At 49.9% G+C, this 26,761-nt stretch overlaps 1 protein-coding gene across 1 annotated transcript in view; it reads left to right on the forward strand.

Annotated features, from left to right (window-relative positions):
• CC1H1orf94 (chromosome C1 C1orf94 homolog) overlaps positions 1-25,708 on the forward strand; it is a 37,141-nt gene extending 11,433 nt beyond the window's left edge. Inside the window, exons 2-7 of the mRNA XM_030326207.1 lie at positions 7,548-8,236; positions 11,069-11,329; positions 12,362-12,537; positions 16,764-16,841; positions 21,166-21,362; positions 25,278-25,708. Of these exons, the coding sequence (XP_030182067.1) occupies positions 7,548-8,236; positions 11,069-11,329; positions 12,362-12,537; positions 16,764-16,841; positions 21,166-21,362; positions 25,278-25,353 (1,477 nt within the window). The 3' untranslated portion in view covers positions 25,354-25,708. The remainder of the gene's footprint in view (positions 1-7,547; positions 8,237-11,068; positions 11,330-12,361; positions 12,538-16,763; positions 16,842-21,165; positions 21,363-25,277) is intronic.
• The last annotated feature ends 1,053 nt before the right edge of the window (positions 25,709-26,761 follow it).

The following is a 26,761-nucleotide window of genomic DNA, read 5'->3' on the forward strand; positions in this document are numbered from 1 at the left end:
TCCCTGTGTCAGTTAGCCTTTGACATACAACAAACCACCCCAGAGCTCAATGGCTCCACTCCACAACTCTGTACTTAGCTCCTTTTTCTGTGGCTCAGCAATGTGGCCTGGGTTCAGCCACATGGTTCTTCTGCAAGGGGCTGGGCCTGACCGCACGTGGCTCGTGTTCACCTGCATCTGCAGTCAGGTGGGCAAGGCCGACCGGAGGACCTTGGGGTTTCCCTCTGTGGGCTGTGTCATCGTCCAGCAGGCTCTCCTGCACTCGTTCACATGGAAGTTGCTAAGTCCCGAGAGAAACAAGAGGTTAAGCCCTAATGTCCAAGCACTCTCTGCTTATTCCTTTTTCTTTTCTGTATAAAATATAATTTGTTTTTAATTTTTATTCTATTTCTATTGAGCTAGAGTTGACGTATGATATTATATTAGTTTCAGGTGTATAGCATAGTGATCCAACATTTGTATACATTATGGAATGATTACCATAAGTCTTGTCACCATGCAAAGTTATTACAGTACAGTATTATTGACTCCAGTCCCTAAGCTGTACTGCGGGGGGGTATTTTATAACTGAAAGTTTGTACCTCTTAATTCAATTCCCTTCACAAATTTCACCCATTCCTTCCTCCCCCAGCCCCTCTGAAAACCACCAGTTTGTTCTCTATTTATGAGTCTGTTTCCATTTTGTTTTGTTTGTTCATTTGTGTTGTTTTTCAGATTTCACATGTAAGTGAAATCCTACGGTATTTGCTGTTCTCTGTCTGCCTTATTTTACTTAGCATAATACCCTTAGGTCCATCCATGCTGTCACAAATGGCAAGATTTCATTCTTTTTTATGGCTGAGTAATCTTCGTGTGTGTATGTGTTGTGTGTGTGTATACCACATCTTCTTTATTTATCTGTTTGTGGACACTTAAAGAGCTTCTGTAATCTGGCTATTGTAAACAATGCTGCAATGAACATAGAGGGGCATATATCATTCCAAATTAGTGTCTTCATTTTCTTCGGGTAAGTACCCAGAAGTAGAATTGCTGGACTGGATGGTATTTTTATTTTTATTTCTTGAGGAACCATAGTTGTCCATAGTGGCTGCACCAATTTGCATTCCCAGCAACAGTGCATGAGGGTCCCCTTTCCCCCACATCCTCGCCAATACTTGGTATTTTTTGTCTGTTCTATACTAACCATTCTGACAACTGTGAGGTGATTCCTCATTGTGGTTTTGCTTTGCATTTGCCTGATGATGAGTGATATTGAATATCTTTTCATGTGTCTGTTGGTCATCTGTATTCTTTGGAAAAATGTCTATTTACATTCTCTGCCCATTTTTACTCAGATTATTTGGTGGTTTTTTTTTTTTTTTTTTTGATGTTGAACTATATGAGTTTTCAGTACATTTTGGATAATAGCCCCTTATCAGGTATATCACTTGCAAATATCTTCTCCCATTCAGTAGGTTGCCTTTTCATTTTGTTAGTTTCCTTCACTGTACAAAAGCTTTTTAGGTTGATGTAATCCCAATTGTTTATTTTCGCTTTTGTTGCTCTTGCCTGAGGAGACAATGAAGAAAATATTGCTAAGACTGTTATCCAAGAGTTTACTGCTGGTTTTCTTTTAGGAGTTTTACAGTTTCAGGTCTTACATGTCAGTTTTTGATTCATCTTGAGTTTATTTTTGTAGGTAGTATAAGAATGTGGTCTGGTTTCACTCTTGAGTGTAGCTGTCCAGCTTTCCCAGCACCGTTTATCGAAGAGACTGTCTTTTCTCCACTGTACACTCTTGCCTCTTTTCTATAGATTAGTTGACCATATATGCGTGTGTTTATTTCTGGGCTGTCTGTTCTGTTCCACTGCTCTCTGTGTCTATTTTTGTGCCAGTACCATACACTTTTGATTACTATAGCCTTGTAGTATAGTCTGAAATCTGGGCGCGTGATACCTCCAGCTTTGTTCTTTTTTATCGAGATTGCTCTGGCCATTTGGGTTCTTTTGTGACTTCATATGAATTTTAGGACTATTTGTTCTAGTTATGTGATAGCATTTTGATAGGAATTGCACTGAACCTGTAGATTGCTTTGGGTAGTATGGACATTTTATCAACATTAAGTCTTCTAATCCCTGAGCATGGTGTACCTCTCCATTTATTTGTGTCATCTGCTATTTCTTTCATCAGTGTCTTATAGTTTTCAGAGTACAGGTCTTTCACCTTCTTGGTGAAATTTATTCCTAGGTATTTCTGCTTATTACTGAACCCAGATGGGTGGGGTCTACCAAAGGGCCTGGATACAGGAAGGCATGATAAAATGGGGGTATCACTGTAATCGGTCTACCACCCTACCCCACCGGGGCTGTTGTGGGGATTAAAATGAGGCTTTTGCGTGGAAAATGCCTAGCACAGTGCCTGGCTGGTTTGCGAGCTCTCCATTAAGTGCTAAACCTTCTTAGTATTTCGTTGAGCCTGGAACCTGAGGCTTAGATGTGTCAGCCAGCTTGCTTAAGGTATGGCCCCCATTAACCAGTGAGGGTTTGAGTCCCATTTCTGACTCTTTCCAGGGACTGAGCTCTTGGCCGCTAGGCTCTGTTGCTCCAGCCATGCAGACAGGTAGGGAAGTCAGAACCTCATCCACAGTCAATGAGGTCGGTCTGCAGAGGGACCGTCACTCAGGCTCAGGTCTGTGGCAGACCTGGAGCCCTTCACTTGCTTCAGTCACAGTCAGCCATGTTGCCTGGGCGCTGGGCTTGGGTACTGTGTTTGTCGTCGTTCTGAAATGCCACGGTGGGAAGAAAATATTTGTTTTGGTGTCCTCTTGTAGCACTAACAATTTTCCGCTTGCATTTTTCTGTTGTCTGGCTCAGCTGAATAGCAGTTTTCATCTTTGCTCTGTGTTATCATGTACACAGAACCGCTGTTGGGAGCTAACAGTGTGCTTGCTTAGTCATTATTCTGGGAAGGGGTGCCAACCAGTCAATAGCCTTTATTTTTATATGACTCTGTACCCTGCGAATGCAGACGTGATGCACTCACTCAGGCACCTGTCACTTCTGGAGGTAGGCAACACAAAGGTGGCGGTGGCCCCTGGGGCCACGGCACCAGTCCTGACTTCTTTCTTTGTCAGTGCCCGGGAGCTGAGTTAGCCTCCCTGAGTGATTCACTGTGATACAGTCTGTGGCAGATTTTATGGTTTTTACCAACTCAAAGGAGAAAGCAAATAGCATGGGAGAGGTGCCAGGATCGGCAAAACTTCTTAGGAAGAGAGAAGAAAAGATAGATTCCAGGAAATGCAGGGGAACAGACTTGACAGTGAACCCAGCAAAGTCCTGGGGAGAATGAAAAATCTTTCTGGGAGCCCATGGTGGTTGCGAAGATCAGGCGGGCTCTGTGTGGGGTCTGCTGTGGGACCACTGTGCAGAGGTGGGGAGTTCTTAGGGTGGGGCTGAGCATGTGGTTAGTATCATCTGACCAGCTTAGAGGGTTGCCAGGCTAGTCGTGGGGGCTAGAAAATGGAACCAAGGCAAGATAGTTTGCAACCAGTGGAAGGAACTGGGAAGTCTTTGGCAATAGAGCTCTTGATGTCAAGAGCTCCAAGAGATGTCAAGATAAGTTCATGAGCTAGTCCATCCATTGATTCAACAAATTCTCGATGAACTGGAGTCGTATGCCAGGCACTGCTCTAGACCTTGAGGCTCTGTGCTGAGCAAGATACAGTTCCTGCCCTCAGGGAAGTTATGTTGTTGTGGGAAGTAGAGATGTAAAAAAAGATGCTGTGTGGTAGTGGTTAATACCATGAAGAAAATAAACACTTAAGTGGGCACAACCGAACAGGAAGGGATGGATTGAAATTAAGGCTTAAACATGAGGTTAATAAACAGAGAAATGATTGATCTGAGTTCTGAGAGTGTCCTAACTCTGCAGGCATGCAGTTTTCTAGAACAAACAAGAGCAAATGAATCTTGTTTTCTTGGGAGTGGAGGGGGCAGGTAGGAAGACCCTTGATCAGGGACTTGTAACTGTGCGATGAATCTTGATTGCAGCGAGGTGCTTGATAAAGGCTGTCTTGGAGAAGTCGAGATGGGCCGATAGTGACTGGATTGATTTATTCCCCCAAAGTGTTGAGCCAGGATTACTGTCAGGCTGCAGGGAGGGTATCCGGCAGTGTCTCCAAGGCTTGGCCCTGGGCTTGTTCCCTTCAACATTTCTATCCATAAATTGGCGGAAGACCCAAAAGACGTGCTCATCAGACATGCAGCTGAAATGGAGCTGTCAGGGACAGCTAATGCCATGGATGACAGACCCAGGATTCACTGCGATGATCCTCCACAGGCTGGAGTGATGGAATGAAACCAACAATGGCCCTGATCGCACTCAGATTGGGGAACGAAGCCCAGCCATGGAGTAGGAGTCCTTGCTGGATAACTGACCCTGGAAAGGAAGCCGGATGCAGTAGGAGGAGGCAGCAAAGGCAGCCAGAGCCACTGGCATCCCCACCCTTTCTAGGTGACAAGGTCCTTGGCCTCTTTCAGGCTTAGTTTTTCCCATTCATAAAGTGGGGATGATGCTGTTTATTGCTGAGGAATGTGGAGAGGATTAAATTCAAGCATGTATGTGGATGCCTGGCTTCCTGTCTGTTCTGTAGTGGATTTATGACAGACGCAAGGGAAATAGGGGTTTGTGGAGGCCCATGGGAAGCCTCGGTGCCCGGGGGCAGCCTTTCAGGGGTACGTGGAAGGCCCACAGCCAGAATGGAGCCTTTCAGGGGTACATGGACGGCCCACAGCAGAGTGGGTCCTCCATTCTTGGCACTGTGCCGTCCCTTCTGGGGATGCCAGCTTCCTAAGAGGCCCGTGACCGCTGTGATGTATCCAGAGAAAGGATAGGGGTTCATACTCAGTTTCTGCCTGTATTCCGAGTTGGGGAGAGGTAGGAGTGTCTTATCAGGTGCTGAGAAAGGACCATCTGTGGGTGGGTTTTGATTCAGGGACCCCAAGGTCCTGAGGGGACCTTAGAATCTGCCTCGACTTCTCCTTAGAGTTGGCCTTAAGTAAGTGGTGAGACTTTTTTCTATGTGTATCTATGTCTAACACTTGTATTAAAAAAAAAAACAGCCAAAAGTAGAGCAAATAGCACGTGATGAACCCATGTACCTATCAGTCACCCAGTTTTAGTGATGGCCAATGTGTGGCCATCTTGTTTCATCTATGACCCTGCCATCTTCCCCTCCAACCCTGCTGGATTAAGTTTAAAGCGAATCTTAAACATAATTTTATCTGTAAACACTTTGTATGTATCTCTAAGAGATAAGGACTCAGTTTTTTTTTTTAAGCATAAACCACAATACCATTATCACAATGTTTTAAAATTGATATCATTGTAGTAGGTCTTTCTAGAAAATCTATTGGTATATAGCTTGCTTTGTAGAGGGGAGAGTCAAAAAGTGGTCCTTTAAATGTCTGGTGTCTGTGACTCGGGACTCACCTGTTCCCTTTGAGGATGATGATGAAGAAGAAGAAGGGGGTCTAAAACCCAGATTGGTAGCCTCTTTTATTCTGATTGTTCCCAGGGACACAGCAGTGAGAGTGGGGCCTATTTATAGACAAAGTCTAGACATGGGACGGAGGAAAGGAAGAGAATGGGAGAGGGCAGAGAGGAGGGGGGGAGAGAGCATGGAAGGATCAAGAAAGCCTGAATGGAAGATGGCCCAGCCTCCCTGCAGCCACACCACCTTCCTGAGCTCCCAGGACCCTCCCACTGCAGCCAGCACTGGGCACCTCACCACGTTCTCAGACCTATGCCATTACTGCCGGTACAGGTATCACGCCCGTGCTACAGGGGAGGCCTGGAGGTTCTGGGCTCTGGCATGAAATAGGCACTAGCGCCCTATTGAGACCCAGACCCGTTTGGCCAGAGTCTGCTTTTTCCTGGCACCTCTCTCTGCTTCTAAGTCTGCTGAGGCCGCGTGCACAGCTGGTGACCAGGGGGCATGGCTGTCTCGGTTGTTAGAATAGTGAGGCACTCCCATATCTTCGGCTCTTCCCAATGTTTCCCACTTACCCTGGCCACCCAGCGACTTTGCTACAACCCCCTGGGCCTCATCAAGACCTGGCAACGAAGGGGGTAATACCTGGCACAGAGGAAGCCTCTGGGACTGTAGCCTATGTCCATTCTGATTGGCTGTCAAATGCAGTGACTTTCCCCCTGGTTCTGTGTGTGGGAACATGCGAGACATTTTGTGCCTGCACGTGTGTATGCGTCAAATACACCCACACGTGCGTGCATTTGCTCTTGCACACGGGTGAGCGTGCATGTGCTCATATACAAAGAGCATTACCAGGAAGCCACATCCCTGCTGGGAACATTCATAGTCCCTGTTTGTGGGACTCACTGAGCCCTCAGGATGAACTGTGAGAGTAGGGGTGTGCTCCAGATGTCCCCCTTGGCAGAGCTCCATTCATGAGGCATTTTCATTCCCACCCCACCCCCCCATTGCCCCTTCATTGTCTTCACCGCCCTCTCCCAGGAGAGAGCACTGAGAAGTTTTCAGAATGCTCTTTCTAGAGCACCTCATCCACTTCTTATGGGAGCCCACCAAATATGGATAGCAGATGGTTTTAAGCTAGGTAGTCATGGTCCTTCTGGGAGTGCCAGGGAGGAAGATGCCCCCTTGCCAAAGATGCTAGTGCGGCAGGCTGGGCCACAAGCCAGGCCAACAGGATTGCCATCCTGTTGTGTGAGGTGCAGCTAGGGGCCAGTGTGTAGGTACAGGGAGATGCATGTGAATCAGTGCATGGACCAAGCAACTGCAGCTGCCCACGGGAAGTTGGGCTCAGCCCAGAGACTGTGATCTGATTGGAGGGCCATGCCAACCGGGGGGGACATGGGTAGCCACGGGGCAGCGGTATGGACTCCAGGATCCAGAGCCCAACCAAGCTGACACAGGTGTAGACACCCTCGTGTCACCCTTACTCTGTGCCAGATGCTGTCCACGGTGCTTTGTACATCTATGATATTCCTGTTAACCAGATGAGGAGACAGGGTGTCAAGATGCTAAGCAACCTACCCAAGGTCCCAGTGGGGAAGTGAGGGAGGCAGGGCGTGAGTCCAGCTGTCCACTCCACAGTCCCTTCCCTCCCCCTGCCACGGGGCAGTGAGTCTTGGGCTTCCTGGTGCTCAGCCCCAGCACTCTGGCCTCTACGCTCAAAGCTGTCGGCTCACTCCTGACCCCTGTGCAGCTGGTCTTTCCTTGTTTCAGGTCCTGGGCACAACCAAACAGGAAGGGCTGGATTGAAATTAAGGCTCAGCTCACTCAGCAAGACATAGTGTCTGGAGAGGACCCAGGTGTCCCGATTCCCAGAACTGTGCTCTTGGTGCTGGCATGTGTAGAAACCTCTTGGGAACCCACTGTTTGTCCATTTTCTGTCTTGAGAAAGCAGTAGATTTCTTTGGCCTGGAGACTTGTTTTCTTCCTCCCCTTTCCCTGGGGCCTGGGCCCTACCACGGAGCCACCCCTAGTGAGCTGGCACTAAAGCTGCCTGTCTTTCTGACCCGTTTGCAGAGCTCTGGAGCTCAGCCGTGATAAAGATGAGATCTCCCTGTTGGTGGAGCAGGAGTTCTTAAGCCTGACCAAAGAGCACCTCATTTTGGTCACAGAGAGCTCGGAGGAGCTGGAGGCCCCCGGCACCTCTCCCGAGGGACCCAGACAGCTGGCTCCCTGCCTTCTCATACCTCCTCCGGTGGCGGACAGCAGTGAGTACCCGGGGACCTCCATCATTGCTGGTGATACGCTTCTTGAGCCGAAGGTGGCCATGTCTGTCATCAGCAGCCGGCCGGACTGTGATTCTGTCATGTCTACTGTCACGGGAATTCTGCGTGCTGCTAAGGTCAAGAGTGTCAAGGGGACAGAAGATGGGGGCCACAGCCTGGGTGCCTCTAACTCAGAGATCGGCAAGCTCCTGGCTCAGTTCCCATTCAAGTCCACAGAAACGTCCAAGGCTCCTGACAACAAGATGGTGTTGGAGGAGACAAGGGTCATCAAGGACTTCTTGCAGAACAGCATGTTCGGTGGCCCAGGACCCAGGGAGCCCATGGGGCTGGGCCCATTCCTACTGCTACCGCCTCCGCCTCTGTCTACACCCCCTGAGAAGCTCCCTGAGCTCCCTCCTCAGAAGAGGCAGCTCCCAGTGTTTGCGAAGATCTGCTCCAAGCCCGAGGCTGACTCTGCTATGGAGGGGCACCTCTTGATGGGTGAGTGGGCCTGGGAGCAGGGCCAGTAGATGAGCCTGCAGGGAGGGACTTACCAGCAAGCCAATCAGGGTTACAGCAGGTGCAGATGGCATCTCTGTGCAGAGTGGGGGGCAGTGGTCTCTCTGGTGGGTGTGGGCCTCAAGTGCAGCCTGCTTTTTGCACCCACAGGCCCCCTCTGCTGGAGGCCCGTGTATGGGGCACAGCTTGTCTAAGCAAACGTGGTGGCCTTGATCCCAGCGCACTTTGAGGGGAGATAGAGGCACGTTTGGTAACGGGCTCATTTTTTGAATCCGGGTACTCAAAGTACGTTGAGGGAAGCGTTTACCCCAGCTGTAACTGCAGCATGGGGACCTTAAGCCAGATAGGAGGGAAATTTGATTAGCAGACAGTGTCATCTGGCTTCCGATAAAGGCACCTATTCTGACCATGAGGACTGGTCCTCGCTCTGGGCCCTGGGAGTGAATGTGCAAACCTTCCACGTTTAGTTCAGACTCTTGGCTCTGGACTTGTTCCCTGGGACTGTTCCCCCCCATCCCACTCCCAGGTTCTGCATCTTGTGCCCCTTCTGATCCAGCCACTCAGACTGGACGGTTCCAAGGCAGACTGATGGCAGTGGCATCTGCCCACAGCCAGCAGTTACTAGGAGAGTTGACCATACCCCTGTCAACCAAAAGAAAAATTACCCCCAGGCTGTGAGCGTGGATGGATAGCTGAGATCCCTGTGTTGGGAAGGCTCAGATCCCTCTCCTTAAGAAAATAGGTGCGTGTTCTGTGTTCTGGAGCATTATCGGAAGGATGAGAAATCAGAGCTGGGGACAGCAAGCTGGACTCTGGGTCCTAGGAAGAGTCTCTGGGAGCCAGTGGCCTCTTTGGAGCCATGGGCTGTGCGTGTGAGGGTGGAACCCTGCCCGGAGGGTGGGACTTTCCTGCCATCTCCTTCTCCAGAAAGGATGTATGGATAGCTCCCTGACGGATCGGGCCGCTGGGTTGGAGGTATTCCTTTCCCACCCACCGTGCCCGCTACCTGTGTGTGTCTGTGTGTATAGATGTGTGGGCACAGGTGTGCCAAAGGGAACTTTACAGATGTGAGTACGCTTGCTAGAAAAAATGCGGGTGTGAGTGCATCTGAATGTGTGTGTCTTGTGTGCGTAGTTGTGTACGTGTGAGTGAGGCGGAGGAATGACAGGCAGGAGTGTGTGTGTATGTGTGTCTGTATGTCTGTGTACACAGATGTTAGAAGAGGGAGCTTTGGAGCTGAGTGAGTGGCAAGTGTGTTCAAGGCGATGGGAGAGATGGGTGAGAGACTGCAGGTGTGTGGGTCTCTGGGGAAAGGGCTATTATTAGTGGGTACCGTTATTTCAGCACACTGGCTGGGGGCTAAACTTGGCAACCAGAGAAACTCTTGGAAGAGACTCTAGGGACATGTTTTGCTAAAAATGTCATTTTCTCCTAAATTGGCTCAGACTATAGCACTCTTTCCTTGGCTGGGATGGCACTAGGAGGGCAGGCCCAGTTCTGTCCACACTCAGCCACAGGCCACTGGACTGTGGTGGGGGCAAGAGCTGGTAGGATCAGATCCACTCTCAACAGGTGACACGGGGCTCAGGTCCTCCGATCCAGCCACTACGGGAACGATCTGAGGGCACCTGCTGTTTGTCCAGGGCCGTTTCCCAGCCAAGCTCCAGGGAGACCTGCAAAACCTCCAGGTTGGGGTAGGAGTGGGGAGCACTACTCCAACCAGACAATGCCTTAAAAACAAACAAACCCCCATGTATATAATTTCAACCTTAGTTAATTTTGTTTGAAGAATGAGTTCCTTTTGCTCAAAAGGAAATACGGGTGTAGAGGGTTCCACAATGGTCCGGGCAGCATCCTCACGCTGGCAGTCCACTCAGTCTATTTGGCAGGAGACCTGAGCCTGGCCCCATCCCCATGCAGGGACTCATCGTGTCTCCCTGACGCCCTCTCCCGCAGTGCCACCTTTCCAGACTCCTGCATGCAAGGCCTCACTGAAGGCCCACTTCCTTCCGGAAACCCTCTGACCGTCTCAGATAGAAGCCGTCTCAGCCACCCTCTTCTCCCACTGTGTCCCTCTGTCACCTCACGGTCCCCATCTGTCTTGTCCTGGAGCTATTTCTGGGTCTGTCTCTCTCTCCCTCCTTGTTGTGAGCTCCTGCAGGGCTGAGTCTAGCTCTGACTCATCACAGTGTCCTCAGGACTCAGGTCAGGGCCCGGCACTGACGGGCGGGCTGCATTGCCCATGAGCGAGTGGCACAGCAGGAGCAGAGTCCATGGTGAGGGGCTGGACCTCGGTGCAGACCATGTGCTCTGCAGGAATGTGTGTCTCCCCCACTAAGCCAGGGGCCCCCTGAAGGCAGCTTTGTATCCAGGTTTGGCACTGTGGATGAATAGAGAGAAGAGAGGGAAAAAAAGAGGGAGTGAGGAAAGAAAAAAGATAGGAATGAAAGGAGGGAAAAAGGAAGGAAGGGGAAGGAGGAAAATAAAAGAAGAGAAGAAAAGAAAGGTAATTGGGAAGAAGGAAGTTTGGGTGGAAGAAAGGGAGAATGGATGGATGGAAGGGAGGAAGGTGCAAATGGAGGGTGGATGGATCCATGTATGCATGCATGAGAGGGGAAGATTGGAATGGGCAATGGTCCACAAAGTCTCCAGGGAGAAGAGTAGGACTGGGTTGGGCTGGCAGAGAGGCCCCAGAGTGCTTTGAGTCCCAGGTGTGTGCTAGGGAGGACCTATCACTTTGTCCACAAGAGGGTTCTCCCAGCATCCAGCACTTGGCCTTCCAGAGCCATTGACCCAGTTTCTCTCCTGCTGTAGAATGGAACCCTAGCACCAAGGATCCAACCAAGGGTCGAGAGAGCCTCTTTCTCAGTCAGTGGCCCCAGAGCCGGAAGGACACTGGTGGTGAGGAGAGTTGCAGTGACCCAATAGGCTCCATGTCCATGGCCCTGCCATCCACGAAGTCTGTATGGCCATCTGAGAAGAACCTGCTCTATGAGTTTCTTGGGGCCACCAAAAACTCCAGCGGGCAGCTGAAGCTTCGCAGCAAAATGGAGGTGGACGGGCTGGAGCTGAAACGTGAGTTGAGTGTGCCCAGGGGAGCATCTGTAGAGGAAGGGAATCCAGAAACTCTGCCGCCAAATGGCTGCCTTTGAGTCACTGTCTTTCTCTGGGTGTCAGTTTCTAAACTCATAAAATGGGGAAATGACTTTCTCCTACGTCCCTCATCAGGAATACAACTACTAGGGAAATACAGGTGGCTTTCAGGGTCCCATGGGCATCATTAGTGGTCAATTTGAATACAACTCGGAGCCAGGGTGCTTCATATCCCCTCAAGTTGCTCAGGCCCAAGAAAAATCCATGCTTCCTATTATTTCTACATTGAGATTATTCGTGTCCCTGCTTTCTCTCCTTACAACTGTTTCAGTCAGAACTCCTTTCCCAAAAAAGATGCCCATAAGGGGAAACTGAGGTCCCAGCTCTGACTCTGTGATAAGCTCACAGGACATATTATAGAGGGAGAGAACCTAGGATTCATATCCCAGAACAACTCAACCAAATCTCGTTCATTCAGACTAACTTGGGGTCGTACCATATTAGTTAAATAATGTTTGAGATTTTTAAAAAGTGATTCCAATATAGGTACAATAACCTATATAAGGTTCTCGGTGTTGCCAAGTACATGTCCCAGGGGACTGCTTTAATAACTTGGTAAGAATGAATTCCAACGACATAGCAATTGTTGGTATAAAACTGGATTTTTGTAAAGCACTTGAAAGAATTTGGTTTTGTACCTAGGTGAAATATAGCCATAGCAACCTGGGTTATTGTTTTTTCTTGCTAAACCATCTCCTTTACTAGTGAATGATGGAGAAAGAGCTCTAAGCCAGACCATGCTGGGATTCTCACTTCTTCCAAATTGGCCAGGTGTGTGCTAATGATGTTTTTCTGTAGTTGGAAAGTCACCCAAACTTTGAAGAACCCGAGTCTTGGAGCTTAAAAGACCTGACATCTGAGAGCGTTAATCCTGGGGTAGTCACGGTGCTGAGGGTGTCCTGGCCTCTTTCTTCTCCAATCCCTGAAATACTCTACCTCTCCTGTGACTTGCAGTTAACCCACCTGTGACGGTGGCCGACAAGAACAACCTCAAGTACACAGGGAATGTATTCACCCCACGCTTTGCCACAGCCTGGACCTCAGCAACCTTGAACCAGCCACTGTGGCTCAACCTCAACTATCCACCTCCGCCCGTGTTCACAAATCACTCCACCTTCCCACAGTATCAGGTGAGTGAGTGGGTCTGGCTGTCCAGCTTCCAGCCACGGAGAAGCTGTGGCTTATGGGGAGCCTGACTCACAAAGAGGCTTTAGACTTGTTATTCTCTTCATTGCAGCCACATCAGACCAACTGTGTGGTGTACACACACACACACACACACACACACACACACACACACTTCTAAATTTTCCATTGTCTGAATTCCAGTTCACTCTATGCTGTGTATTCCAGATCTGCTTTGCTAGTTTTGGCCGTTTAAGTGCTTAGACTCCCAGCATAGGATGATGGTGTGGTCCCAGCTTCCCACCCACCTGCTAGTGCTTCCTTGTTACCTGGATGGTATGTGTCCTCTAGAGTACTCAGGACAGTCCGGGTTTAGGACTTTTGTCCCGGCATAATTATTAAAAGCACGCCCTTTCACTCTCAAGTGCCCTGGTGTGGACGCCAAATTGTATGGCCACCTTATTTCAACGACATCTGAGTGGTCTTAGCTTGTACCAGTGAAGGTGGCCTGGCATACACATTTTCAGTCTTGGGTTCATAGCCTAATAGCCTAAAGGGAATTAGTGACCAGAAACACATGTAGCAGGATTGGAAATTTTACTCACAGAACTTACTTATGCAGGAAAATGTAGTTTCTTTAGTTTGTCTATTTAAGTCAATTTCCCTTAAGAGTTGCTGCCCACTGGGCAGAAGGAAGAAAAAAATCAAATCAATGTCCACTCTGGTTTAAACTTGAGTTCAATTCAGTAGCTTAAATAGTCCCTTTAGGTAGTGCTCAGCTTCTCCAGGAAAGGCGCTCAGTGTCTAGGATTACTTAGTCTTCTGGCCCCCGCCCCAGCACCTCTCCAGAGTGGCACGTGGGTGTACTGGAGGGACATGCCAACTTGTAACAGTCAGGTCCTTGGGAACCTGCTGCCCCAGCCTGGCCCAGCAAAGCATGGAGAGAGCAAATAGAGAAGACAAAACACCTGAAAGTCATCTTATCCTCTCTCTGTGTCCCTTCCCCTTCCACTTCTCCTTGGCTCCCTGTGTCATTCCCTCTTTTATAGCAGAGCAGCAAGCCTTATGGCTTAGATGTCCCCTGAGCAGAAGGCAGATCTTCTCTGCCCCATATAAAGCCTCTCTGGGCCGGTGCACCAGCCTTAGCCCCAGAATCTTAAACAGAAGCTAAGCTTTCTTTCCCTTTGATGTTTTGCTTTCAAGCCTTTTTTGTTTGTTTGCTAAAGAGGACAAGGTCCCGCCCTCTCCTCCCGCAGGACAGAAAGCCTCACACTCGGGTCCCATATCTGGATCCTCCTTACATTAGTCTTGAGAGAAGTGCCCGCATGCCCTCCTCCACTCACCGACCCCTTCTCCAGTACTCTTCACCCTTGCACGTTTGTGTTTGCTTGTTTACTCTTCAGGCATTTATTCACCGACTCACCCATGTGTTCATTTTTATTTATGTGTTTACTCATTCATTTAAGTAATTCAAAAACCTTTGCTCGACACTGACTAGAGGCCAAGCATTGGCCAGGCGAGGGCATTCGAAGATGACAGACAAGCTCACAGTCCAGCACACGTCAGGAACAAATCAAAGAACAGCCCTGTGTGCACACCCCACCTCTGAAAGAAGCAGTTGCATACTTTTATGCAGTGTAAACCGATCCACTCTAAGTGCACTCACGGCTCGGCATATAAAGCTGATTCATGATGGCTTGCTTTATAAAGAGGAGATAGCAGCTCCTTGCTACGACACCCGCTTCTGACCTGACTTTTTGGAGGGAGTGAGATTCGAACGTACCTGAGCACAGAGACCCTTTGTTTTCAGAGATGCCAGTGTTTGCAGGGCAGGGCTGCTTCCACGGCTTCCTGGCCTCGGCTGGAGACGCTCACCCTCCCAGGTAGTGATGGGGAACAGTGCAGTTTACCTTCTTCCAGCTCCTCGTGATTTCATAATGCCATCCAGCTTCAAGACAGCTCGTCAAGGGGCCTGATTTAATAAAAAGAAGGCAGGTTTTGGAATCGGCAGACTCGGGTTTGAAGGAATCTACTGCCTTCGAGCTGTGTGGCCTTGGGCAAGTTAAAGTTAGCTAAACGCTCTGAGCCCTGGTTTCCTCACTTGTGAAATGGGCTCATGATAATAAGCAGCAGCCACAGCAGCAGCATACGCTTGACTCGCTTGTAAGGTTAATTGAGTTCATGGGTGAGAAAGAGCTTTGAAAAATCTAAAGTGTGATACAGATGTTGGTTTTTATTATTATTCAGCCCTGGTCTTCCTAGGAAACAGGGTCAGGGAACTCCAAAGACCTGGAGGAGACACAGGGAACGGTCTATCCTAGTCTCTTTTCCTGCTTGGCGTTAGGAATAAAGATGAGGTCCCAAAGCCAATTTGCTCAGAACCCTACTGTGGAGCGATGCGGAGCGATGCAGAGCCATGAAGGACTAAGTCCACAGCACCAAGGAACTCCAGAGTGCCCTGGGCTCCTTGGCATAAAGGAATGCTGCTCCCAGTTAAGGAGGGAGAGTGGAAAGAGGCCATGACCTCAAGCAAAGAAGAATGAGTGTTTATTTACCTTGCTTTCGATTTTCCAGAATTGCAAGTTGAACAACTAGCAACATCCTTAAAGTCAGATAGTGTGTTGCTCATGCTGATACATGTGGCCCTGTCTCTTGAAAATCCGTCCAGGATGGAGCAGGGAGGTGGCTGTTTGTCTTGCACAGGCCCGAGGGGTAGCCTGGCCCAGGCCGATGTGGAGGGGATGGTGGCCTGGGGGAGTCTGCTGTGTATAACAGAGCCGAGGCTGATGGGGAGGGAGACGGACACACAGAACATGGCCTCGGAGCTGGCTGCCGGCTGGAACAGCCCCATCTGTCCGACTTCTCTGTCCAGGGTCAGGCCACGGCCGGGGTCACAGAGACTAGGCTGTGGTCACGGTGGTGAAGGGGTTGCCCTGGCCACAGGGTCTGGGATGCAGGTGAAGGGGCTGGTGGAGGCGGGAGGGGCCTGACCACGGTCTGTGTCAGTTGGTTGGGAGCAGAGACCAAGGAGAGGTTCTTAGAGGATGTGTAAACTTGGGGATCTGGAAGATAGGGCCCCATGTCAGGAATTCTGGAGCCTTTGATGAGGAGCTCATGGGCTCTGAGGAAGTCATCAAGGGTACAGTGTCAGCCACCAACACTTTGATAGTTGCCACAAGCTGAGCCCAGAATGAAGGCAACATCTCAGGGTTTGGAATCTTCGGGAAAGACATACTGGCCTGAGGGGTGCTTTGAGCAGCATCTGAGGAGATGACTCTGAATTGGCAGGTAGAGGCAGTCTGAGATTAGAGGGGCCATGATCTGACGCCACCCACGGAAGCACATTGTGTGTGTGTGTGTGTGTGTGTGTATACATGGATGCCTGAGGCCACCCCAGACAGAGTTCGGAATAAAGATTCCACTTTCCATCAGGCTGAACTGCCAGACAGCTTCTCCAAGGGGTGGGGAGCAGTGAGAAATTCTAAAAATCCCTAACATTTGCAGAATCCTCACTATGTGCTGGGCACTGTTCTAAGCCCTTTAGATGCACTAGCTCATTGATCTTCGGGCCAATCCTCATCATAAGGTACAGACTCAGTTGTACATGTGGCACATAGACACACAGCAGCAGGGACCCAAACTAATGCACCCGAAACACGCAGCTGCAGACACAAAGGGAAGCACACGTGTTGATGTGTTTAAATAAACACAGATGCAAACTGACACACACATACACACAGATGCACATCGATACCTCCTGTCTTGGGGCAGGAATGGGGTTTGGGGAAAGGACAAAGGGTGAAATAGCAAAAAAAATAATGTAGCTACTTTCACAGGCTTTCCAGGTCCAAACACATATAATTTTGTAGACAAGGGAAAAGAGGCTCAGAGAAGTGAAGTGATTTTCCCAAAGTCACACAGCCACCAAGGGGCAGATCTGGGATTCAAGAGGCAATCAGGTTCCTCAAGGTCTTACCTTAAATACTCACCCCAAGGGCTATGAATCCTGCCCAAGAAGGGGCTTCCTGTGTGGGGTGAGTTGTGCTTGTTTGGCCTGATGGCTGGACAGGACTAACTGGCGGGTGGGTCTGGCCGGCAGTGTGGTGGGACGGACTCGAGCAGGCTGGCGCTCCCGGCATGTGAGCTGGTCTTTGGGCTGAGCGGCTACCGCTCTCTGGCTGGCTGGGAGCCCTTTTCCCCACACTGCTGAGCCTCCCCCTTCTCTCTGCAGGGCCTGTATCCACAGCGTGCAGCCAGGATGCCCTATCAGCAGGCCCTGCACCCCCAGCTGGGCTGTTATTCCCGACAGGTGAGTAGACAACCTGCCCACCTCTGTCCCAGCTCCACAAAGGCCTTCAAGTCAGAAGGACATCTGCTGCCTCATCTTTATCCAGCTGGGCACTGGCCATATATTTCCTGGCCCGCCCTTAGCCCCAGAGAACAGGCACAGAGGCCAGTGTGCATATGGAGACAAACCAGTGTCCCTTGGTGATAAGAGCTGGCACCTGCAGAGCCCTCACTATGTGCCAGCCGTTCTCTACAGGCTTAACCTGCATAAACTAAGGGCAGGGCGCCTGGGTGGTTCAGTCGGTTGGGCATCCGACTGCGGCTCAGGTCATGATCTCACAATTCATGAGTTCTAGCCCCACATCGGGCTCTACTGTCAGCACGGAGCCCGCTTTGGATCCCCTGTGCCCTTCTCTCTCTACCCCCACCCCCAGCGGCTCACGCAAGCATGCTAGCTCTCTCTCAAAAATAAATAAACTTTAAAAGAGAGAGAGAGAAAAAGATAAGGGCTTTACCTGCATGAACTTCACAACCGCCCTATGAAATAGATTAAAGATGAGGACACTGAGGCACAGAGAGATTAAATAACTTGCGCAAGGTCACAAAGTTAACATACTAGTTAGCTTTTCCTGTGGCAACAGATGGCCTCAATACCTCAGAGGCTTTCAACAATAAATACTTATTTTTCACTCATAGGCCTCTGAGTTGGTTGAGCTGGGCTGGGGTTGGGTTCAAGCCTGTTTCATGTGACCTCCTTTTGAGACCAAGACATAGTAGCTTTGGCTCCTGCCACGTGGATGACCGGAGTGCCAGAGGGGTGAGCGGAAACACGTGATGCTTCCGAGCGCCTCGGCGTAGAGCCAGCACGTGGGATGTGTGCCTACCCGCTTTCCACTGGCCAAGGAAAATCACATGGGTTTGCCCAGCATCAGTGGGGCTGGGGACTCACACCCTTCCATGTCAGTTTGTCAGTTAAAATACGAGACACCCAGTTAAACTTAAATTTCAGATAGACGGTGGGTAGAGTTTTAGTATAAGTTAGCTTCAAATGTTGCATGGGCCACACCGATATTAAAAAATTATTTGTGTTCATCTGCAATTCAGATTTAACTGGATATCTTGTTTTTTGTTTGTTTGCTAAATCTGGCACCCCTGCTTCCGTGGGTAGCGGATATGTGCTTAAAAATCACACGACGGCAAAATTAGGAGTTTGACCTTGGGCAGCTCAGCTTCAGAGTCCATGCTGCCAATGACCATGGTTTACTGCCTCTTGGACACAGATACACAAAAACACAGTATCAAAATAAAGCAGCAGAGACAAATGCAAACACACAGAGACACACATGAAGATATAGTCATATGCACGCCACCAGGCTGCACACACAAGTCAGAGAGACTGAGAGTCTTGGGGCAGCAACGGGGGTGTGAGGAGAGAAGCTAATACTGCTCTTCATCCCCAGGCTGGTCTTGGCCCCTCACACACAGGTGGACAGACCCCCCACCCCCCGACACACACACACTCAGACTTACACTCCTTGGCTCTCCTTTCTCCCCCCAGGGAGCCCCACCCTTTCTCTGCAAACCGTCCCCCTGACCTGAAGTATGTTGGAATGTTCCAGAGGGTAGAGAAGGGCCCATAGGTAGAGCCTACTTTATTAGCTGGGCCAGAACTGTTTCTCTAGCAGTAGGGAATCTGCATCCTGAAGAAGAACAGAGAGGAGACAGTCCGGCTCACAGAATCTCAGTCAGTCACCCCCACCCCACAAACAGTGATACCAACCATCTAGCCCCCACCTAGCTCCAAAGAGTTCGCACTGAGGCGACCTTCTGGGCGTGTGTGCATCTGAAAAAGTAATATAAGAACATGATACAAAATTTTTAAAAATGTCAGAGTCACTGTTGCTGGTTCCTCAAGCATCTTTCCAGTGGTATCTATTTATACAAACATTTTGTACAAATGCCGCTTTCTGGGCACACTGTTCTAACATTAGTTTCGTCAGCAGAGTGTATCCTGGAGATGGTTCCAGGGCGGCATACGTGGCCATTGTATGGTGTTTAGCTGTTACATGTAGTTAGGGTACCTTTCTAAAGAAAGCTTGTGGGGCGCCTGGGTGGCTCAGTCGGTTAAGCGTCCGACTCCGGCTCAGGTCATGATCTCGCGGTCTGTGAGTTCGAGCCCCGCGTCGGGCTCTGTGCTGACAGCTCAGAACCTGGAGCCTGCTTCAGATTCTGTGTCTCCCTCTTTCTCTGGCCCTCCCCTGTTCATGCTCTGTCTCTCTCTGTCTCAAAAATAAATAAACGTTAAAAAAAAATTAGAAAAAAAAAGAAAGCTTGTATCAGCTGTAGGACCCCCGTCTCCTCTCTCACGTCAGTTCCCTCCCAGGTCCCGGACTCCACCCACCACCCCCACCCCCAAGAAAACCAGGGGGATTTTCTGCTATTTTCTTGCAGGTGTCTGTCCTGGGAGATGTCTTCCTGGGTTCTCTCTTTGAGCCCTTGGCCCTTTCTGACTTTCAGCTTGTCATCTTGGGGTTTTGGTGCCCATGTCCAGTATCACCCAGTCCTGTGTATCCTCTGGGGGAGACATGGGGAGGGCCAGGACAGAGGAGCATACCTCCAGCCTCCAGAGGGAGCATGCGTGGAGGTGCGGTACAGCGGTGTGCCTTGGGGCTTCCCACTACAACTCTGACACCTTGAAGCACTTTACTATGCAAGGTCTTAACTTCTCTGAACCCCATTTCTTCATTCCTACAGTGGGAATAGTAATGGTCCTGCCTCCCAGGGCTGTTTGGAGTTTGAGTGAGAGAATCTGTATGAAGGGCTGGGCATGCCCTAAGCACTCAATAAACCCTAGCCTTTGTGAGTTTTTTTGTTTTTTGTTTTTTTTTTAATGAGATAAGGATGTGCAGTGTTGGAGAGAGGGTTGTCTGTGTGCTGAATCCGTGAGCAGCTTGGACCCCAGACTCTTGCTTTCAAAGAGGAAGCCCAGAAGTTTCCCCAATTTTCCCTTCGGCACACAGGAGGATGGTTGTCCAAGAGAGAGTTTTCTGACGTTTGGAGCTGTCAGTAGTAGAACGTAGTGCTTAACATGTAATGAGCTCCCCATCACTTTAGGTATTCAAGCAGACACTTAGTGGCCTCTTTTTTCCTCCCTCCTCTTCCTCTCTCTTTCTCTCTTGCACTCATTCATTTACTATATGTTTATTGAGCAGTTGCTGTTTGCCAGGCATTGTCTTTTTTTTAATTTTTTTTTTCTTTTTCAACGTTTTTTATTTATTTTTGGGACAGAGAGAGACAGAGCATGAACGGGGGAGGGGCAGAGAGAGAGGGAGACACAGAACCGGAAACAGGCTCCAGGCTCCGAGCCATCAGCCCAGAGCCTGACGCGGGGCTCGAACTCACGGACCGCGAGATCGTGACCTGGCTGAAGTCGGACGCTTAACCGACTGCGCCACCCAGGCGCCCCCGCCAGGCATTGTCTTAAGGCTGAGAAGATATCAGTAGATAAGACAGATAGGGTCCCTGGCGTGTCCGTTGGTGGGAGTCGGAGCCAGGTAGTGTCTGAAACCCCACTGAGTTCCTAATTTTCTCCAGAGTGTGAGCTGAATCCCACTGCCTTTTTGTGCCCTTTCTCCCAGACTCACACTGTGCAGTACTGTAACCGCTAGCCACATGTGGCTATTTAAACTTAAGTCAATTAAAATTAAGTAAAGTTTAAAATTCAGTTCCTCATTCACAGCAGTCACATTTCAAGTAGTCAGTCAATAGCCACATGGGGCCGGCGGCTACCATACTGGGCAGTGCAGACACAGGACATCTCCATCACCTGTCACGGGCATTTCCACGGGGCAGGGCTGTCTTGCATTGGGAATCTGTTGAGATCCTGAGGTAGAGGCCAGGGACATATAAATCTCAACAGCTTTTTTTTGACAGTAAAAGTAAGAGACAAGGGCTTTGGGGATGGTTGACAGAGGAACAGGTAGGGAGGTGGGGCAGAGAATGGGAATAAAATTTATGTACTATTTATTACGTGCCAGTCTCTTTACTTATATCAGCGAACTCAGGGGAGTCCGTTGGGGGAGGGGAGTGTTTGCCCATTCTACAGATGAGGAAACTGAGGCTCAGATAAATTAAGTACCTTGCCAGTCAGACACAGCAGCTGAGCCCTGTGCTTTTGCAGTTTCAACACATTGCCTTCTGTATACCCACAATGAGTGAGGGGCAAGGGGCTGGGGGGAGGGGGGGCTGGCGCCTGGGATTAGGGTTGGGGTTAGAGCTGGGAACCGTGAGGTTTGGAAGCAGTGGGCTCTGCAGGACCCAGCCCCTCTCTCATCTCTGACCTGCAGGTGACACCGTACAATCCACAGCAGATGGGACAGCAGATTTTCCGCTCTTCCTACACCCCCCTGCTGGGCTACATCCCCTTTGTGCAGCCCAGCTATCCGTACCCTCAGAGGACACCTCCAAAGCTCTCCGCCAATCCCCGAGACCCTTCCCCCATGGCAGGAGATGGGCCGCAGTACCTCGTCCCCCAGGCTTACGGGTGAGTCCTCAACTCGCACTGGGAGTCCACCCGGTACCCAGAAAGCTGCTGGGGAGGGGAGGCGAGTGCTCCGGGCCTCGCTGGTGTGTTCTTGGTACGTTCGTTCCATGGTTGAGGGGAGGGAGGGGCCCTGTGCCTGTCAGGAGGCTATGTGGGTCGCGGACCGGTCCGGTGTGGAGGTGAGGCCGGTCTGGGGCCTGCCGGGCCCCTTCTGTAGGCCCATCGGGGGGCTGGGCCCCACAGTCTGGCTGCAGAAACGTAGCTGCAGAGCTGTAGTGGATGACGATGCACTGTCTATAGCAGGTGGCAGGTAGTGGAGCATAACACACCCGCCTTTACCTGTTTGCTTGGTTTACAACAGGACACGGCCAGGCGATCTTCTTACAGCTTTCTCCCCCTACTTCCTGCACCCTGAGCTCCTTCCCAGGCTAATCTCTCCAACATCCTGTTGACTTTGTAACAGGCCTGCTGAAGGGGCTTCCATTGCTTATCAGGGCTCCTCACGCTTCTCCTCCGAAGTGCCCCAAACGGCAGATGAGAAGGATTTAACCGCAAGCAGCCAACACAAACTCAATATTTTAGCTGAAAATTCCACACACATTTTACCTGCTGGTCAGCCATAAAGTTTTGTTTGTTGTTTTAAGATGACAGCACGCGGCCACTCATTCCCACCCACCAAATCTTCAACTAACATTCATGCTCAGGAAAGGGAGATGGGAAAAGTGAGGCAAGGTGGGGGCAGGCCCCGGTCTCCCCAGAGGGGCGATTTGGTCATTCAAAAGGTGTTCATTGAGGACCTCGTGTGTGCCTGGCACTGTCCTAGGCAGTGGTTCCTGGAGGGAACAAGGCAAAGGTTTTCCTTCTCTCATTCCAGTGGAAAAAGTAGACAATTCCAAAATAAACAAGCAGCTCACGTGTCAGGGGCCAGAGGTTAGGAGAGAGAGAATGAAGGGATGTCTCCTGAGCAGAGATCTAAATGAAATGAGGGATTATATATAGGTGATGCGCTCTCTGGGCAGAAATACAAAGCGCAGTGGCCCTGAGGTAGGAAGTGTTCCTGGAGCATAGCGCGTAGGAGAGGGAGTGGGTGGGATTGGAATCAGAGAGGATGCAGGGCCAAACTAGATAGGGCCTGGTGGGCATGGTGAGGAGTTTTAAGGGCAGTGGGAAGCCATTAACGCTTTTAACCTTTGGAGGACGTGTTCTAATTCTCCGTCTAAAGAAGAGGACGTTGGCCAATGTATGAAGCCTGGACCACGGGCCAAGAGCTGGTGCAGGGGAGCAGGATAGGAGCCCTGACAGCTGTCGGAGTAAGAGGTGCTGGCGGTGTGGACTAGGGCAGAGACCGTGGGAAGGAGATAAGTGAAAAGATCTGGAGTATTTATTTTCTTGGTTGAATTGACAGGACTTGATGATGCAGGATGTGGAAGGAGGGAAAGAGAGAAGCCAAGCATGATTCTTCAGTTTTTGATTTGAACAAGTGGAAATGCCAAAATACTAAGGTCAAAATGACTCTTAAAGACGGGTCTGTCGATGCAGTTTGGTTTTGGATATGCAAAATTTGAGAGGCCCGTTACACATATGAGTGGGGCTGTTGACAGGCAGGTGGATGTGTGAGTCTGGGGCTCAAGGGAGAGGCTGGGGTTGGCAATATAAATTTGGGAGTCATTAGCATATAGATGATATTTAAAGGCACGGGGTGGGATGAGATCGCCCAGGGAGTATGTGTGCATCAAGAGGAGATGAGGCCCAAGGACTGAGCCCTGGGCCTCCTACAAGTAGGGAGGTTGGGGAGTTGTGGAGGACGCAGCAGAGGCTCTAAGAGAGGGAGCGTTAGTGAGGTGGGTGAAGGAATAGGTGAGGGTGGAGTATAGGAGGCCAGGGAGGAGGTGTTTCCTGGAGGGGAGAGGGAGGGATCACAGAGCAATGTGAGCACGTGGGCTAGGATGCAGGGAGTGCCAGGCAGGGCCGTGGTGTCTGGGGTTCCCAGTCATCTGGGCGGAACAGGTCTAGGAGAGGCGGCGCTGGGCAGGAAGCATGCAGGGGCCCTGGGGGAGAGTGTAGTCCGGGTAGTCCGGGAGACAAGTAGGGTCAGGAGCAAAGAAGCGAACCAAGAGACTAAACCATATGGAGAGGGAGAGGAAGGAGCAGGTGGCTGTCAGGGAAGGAGGAGCTGAGTGGTCCCCTCCCTTTGCCACATCAGTTTGCATGCATTCATCGGGGTAGGATAACCACATGGTTTATCTTCCAAACAACAATAAGTTTGAGAGTTAAAAGGAGCACAAAGAATAATCACACTGGAAATGCCAGTGTAGAGACTGTTGCAGGCAAACCAGGACAATTGGCCATGTGCAAGGCAGTTCAAGCTCCTCCTCTTCCTCCAGGAATCACTCCTGGATCACTCTAGTCCATGGGGATTACCTCTCCTACCGGCTCTCTAATGAACGTCCTGTCCAAACCATGCCCTTGACAATTGAACCCATTGAAAGTTCCCAACCTGGATGGCCTAGATTCATGGGGCGTGGCAATCCGATATGAGGTGTGTCCTGAGTAATTTGTTACCAGTAATTATGAAATGCCGAAGTACGGGCTATGTATGGTTTTTTTTTGTAAATCAGAGTGGAATCCAGTGTATCCCTATAATATCACTTTCCATCATTTCTTTTCCAATGTGATTTTTGGAAGAGAGAAAAAAGGGTGGGGTTAGGGGGGGTTAGAGCCAGCATAATTGTTTATGAGGCATCTCCCTTGTGCCAGGTCGTGGGCTGGGCCCTGGGCATAAAGTGGCAAATAGTCCAGATAAGGTCCCTGCTCTCCTGGAATTTATTTAATGAAAGGGGAATCTAACTAACCCAAAGCCTTGCTTGCCCATGACACTGTGAGCGAGAGATCTGGATACCAGCTGAGGCATTACAAATTAATGCGGTGGCTTGTTCCCATTCCTTCTTCCCTCCCCCACCCCCTCCCTCTTCTCGTTTCATTAATTCATGGGAGGGTGTGGTGAACGTGAACGTCTTCTGTAATATGCATCTGCCCAGCTGAAAAGGGACCGAGAATCCCTGGATTAGACTAAATCTAGCCATTTGTTCCGCTGCGATTTGTACTGATCTCCGTTCCCATTCATTCCAAGTATCCTAGCAGATGGGTGAAAAAATTGCTGTAGGATCCCAGAAGTGTGAGTAAATGATTCCATCTGGAGAGGTCAGGGAAGGGGTCACGGAGGAGACGGCTTCTGAACTCTCTTTTGAAGTATGAACGGGAGTGTGGTGCCGGGGAGAAAAAGCGGAAGTGTGCATATTTCTGCGCTTGGAAGGTGAGGCTCAAATGCTCTCGGCTTTTCCTTCCCTGCTGGTCTAAGCGAAGTCCCAGGCACTCAGTGACGTCTCAGCGCTTATTCCTTGCTCTGGTGTTGAAACGGAAAGCCTGATTTCGTTTGGTGTTGATAAGGGGTCAGGGAGCCCTGGGATGGTCTAGACTCCGGGGTCTCCCACTGGGACGTGGCCCTGAGTTCCGTGGTGTGGTGGCATTCCTGAAGGACACACCTGGGTCCTCTAAGGCAGGTAGAATGGCTTTAGGCCCACAGGTAGGGTGCTCAGATCTGGAGAGGCTCCCTGCTGTGTGGTCCTGGAGATTGGGGGAGCACTGGCCCCAGAGAGGCAGTCCCTTACAGGCTGCCAGGGGCTCCTTGCCTTAAGGAAGGGGCAGAAGAAGCTCTTTATTGCCCTCCAATTGGATCATTTTAATATTTTATTTTCCCAGAGCCAAAGCTTTTTTTTTTTATGCTAACGCGTTTAGCCTTCAAGCCTGTCATGATCTACCCAGTCCTTGACAGCCACAAAATTAATGTATTACTTTTTCTAATATCTCTGCTAACATCAGGAGTTTCATCATGACACTGTATTCTCTCTCTTCCAGGTTTGGCTCGACGGCTGGTGGGCCCCTGATGAATAGCCCCTATTTTTCCTCCAGTGGGAATGGCATAAATTTTTAGATGGTCTTCTCTTCTCCCCCCTCCTACCTTAGCCCTTGGATCAGGGCTAAGGGCTCTGGAATTCTGGATTCTGTAATAGCAGCGTGGCATGAAGTTGGAGAAGCCAAGGCTCCGACCAGGTCATAGACAGAAAACAGCAAGACCAGACTCATCTGTTGACCAGCTCTCTCACACACATAGCCCCCCTCACACACACCACCCGCCACACATGCACCTCCCTCATATTCACACTCACCTGCTCAGCCATCTATGCACCTGTATTTAGCTGACATGAGTGATTTTTTTGTTTTTGTTGTTGTTGGGAAAATAGAAATAAGACACTTAATTTTAGAACGTTTGTATTTTATGATAAAAGTGAGAGCTGCTTGAAATGGAGTGTGCCTGTTTATTTTTGTGATGTTCTGTGTCCTCTCCACTGCTCATTTCTCCCACGCACGAGACACAGCGTTTACCCAGAACATGACAAGAAACCACAGGCCGGAGTCCTCAAAGCGCTGCTGTCTAAATACAGGAGCCCAGGGATCATAAACTAAGGGCTTACTCTTCTCTTCGGTGACCCACTCACTTCTCAACATCCCAACTGATGTATCTCAGGAGTGGACATAAAAGAAGGACACCCTGCTCAGGTGGCTGTTTTACAGAAAAAGTCTCTCTTGGACGCAAGATGGGGAAATTTGATCTGGAAATCAATTCCAAGAATAACCCTAAATGTGACGGACTGTATCCAGAGATTGTCTATCAATGCCAAGCCCCAGGCCAATGACAAAACTGAACCTGATGGCACTGCCCTTTGATCTGTCCCGATCAGCTTTTATCAGTGACTTGAATAAGGGTGTTGAGAGCATCCTGACCACACATGTGGAGGACACAGTTCTGGGAAGAGATGATGGTCTCATCTGGCAATAGCACACATACTAAACTCCCCCCCACCCATGGCAGGTGGCATCGCTAAGCAGCGGTTCCCCTCGACCTGACAAAAGCCACACCATCATTTTCCCCATGGTGGTTCAGGGGGCCATCCCTGATCAGGGATGGTCTGTGAAATGGAACCTCTGGATCATCCTTTAGAAAACTCTAACAAGATGACATTAAAGAGAGTTAATTTAGGGACCTACTCTTGGGTCAAAAAAAATAAATGAGCTATGCACGTATGAGACAGGCCAACAGTATCAGTTATAAGTTACTCTATTACCAATCTTATTAGTTACCTGAAAGCTCAACCCCACCCTGGCTGAGCCCAATCCTGACAGCGATGACAGGTCAGGGTCTGGAAGTCACCGATGTCTTGGGGCAGCCTTGGCCCCGTGCTTACAAGAGCATGACTCTTGACCTTACAGGGTGACACCATTAGCCTCACTGGCCTTTCCTGTTGGGAACCTGGAAATCAATTTATCTTCTAAGTTCTCTT

Source organism: Lynx canadensis, chromosome C1, assembly GCF_007474595.2.
Source record: "Lynx canadensis isolate LIC74 chromosome C1, mLynCan4.pri.v2, whole genome shotgun sequence".
Lineage (NCBI taxonomy): Eukaryota > Metazoa > Chordata > Mammalia > Carnivora > Felidae > Lynx > Lynx canadensis.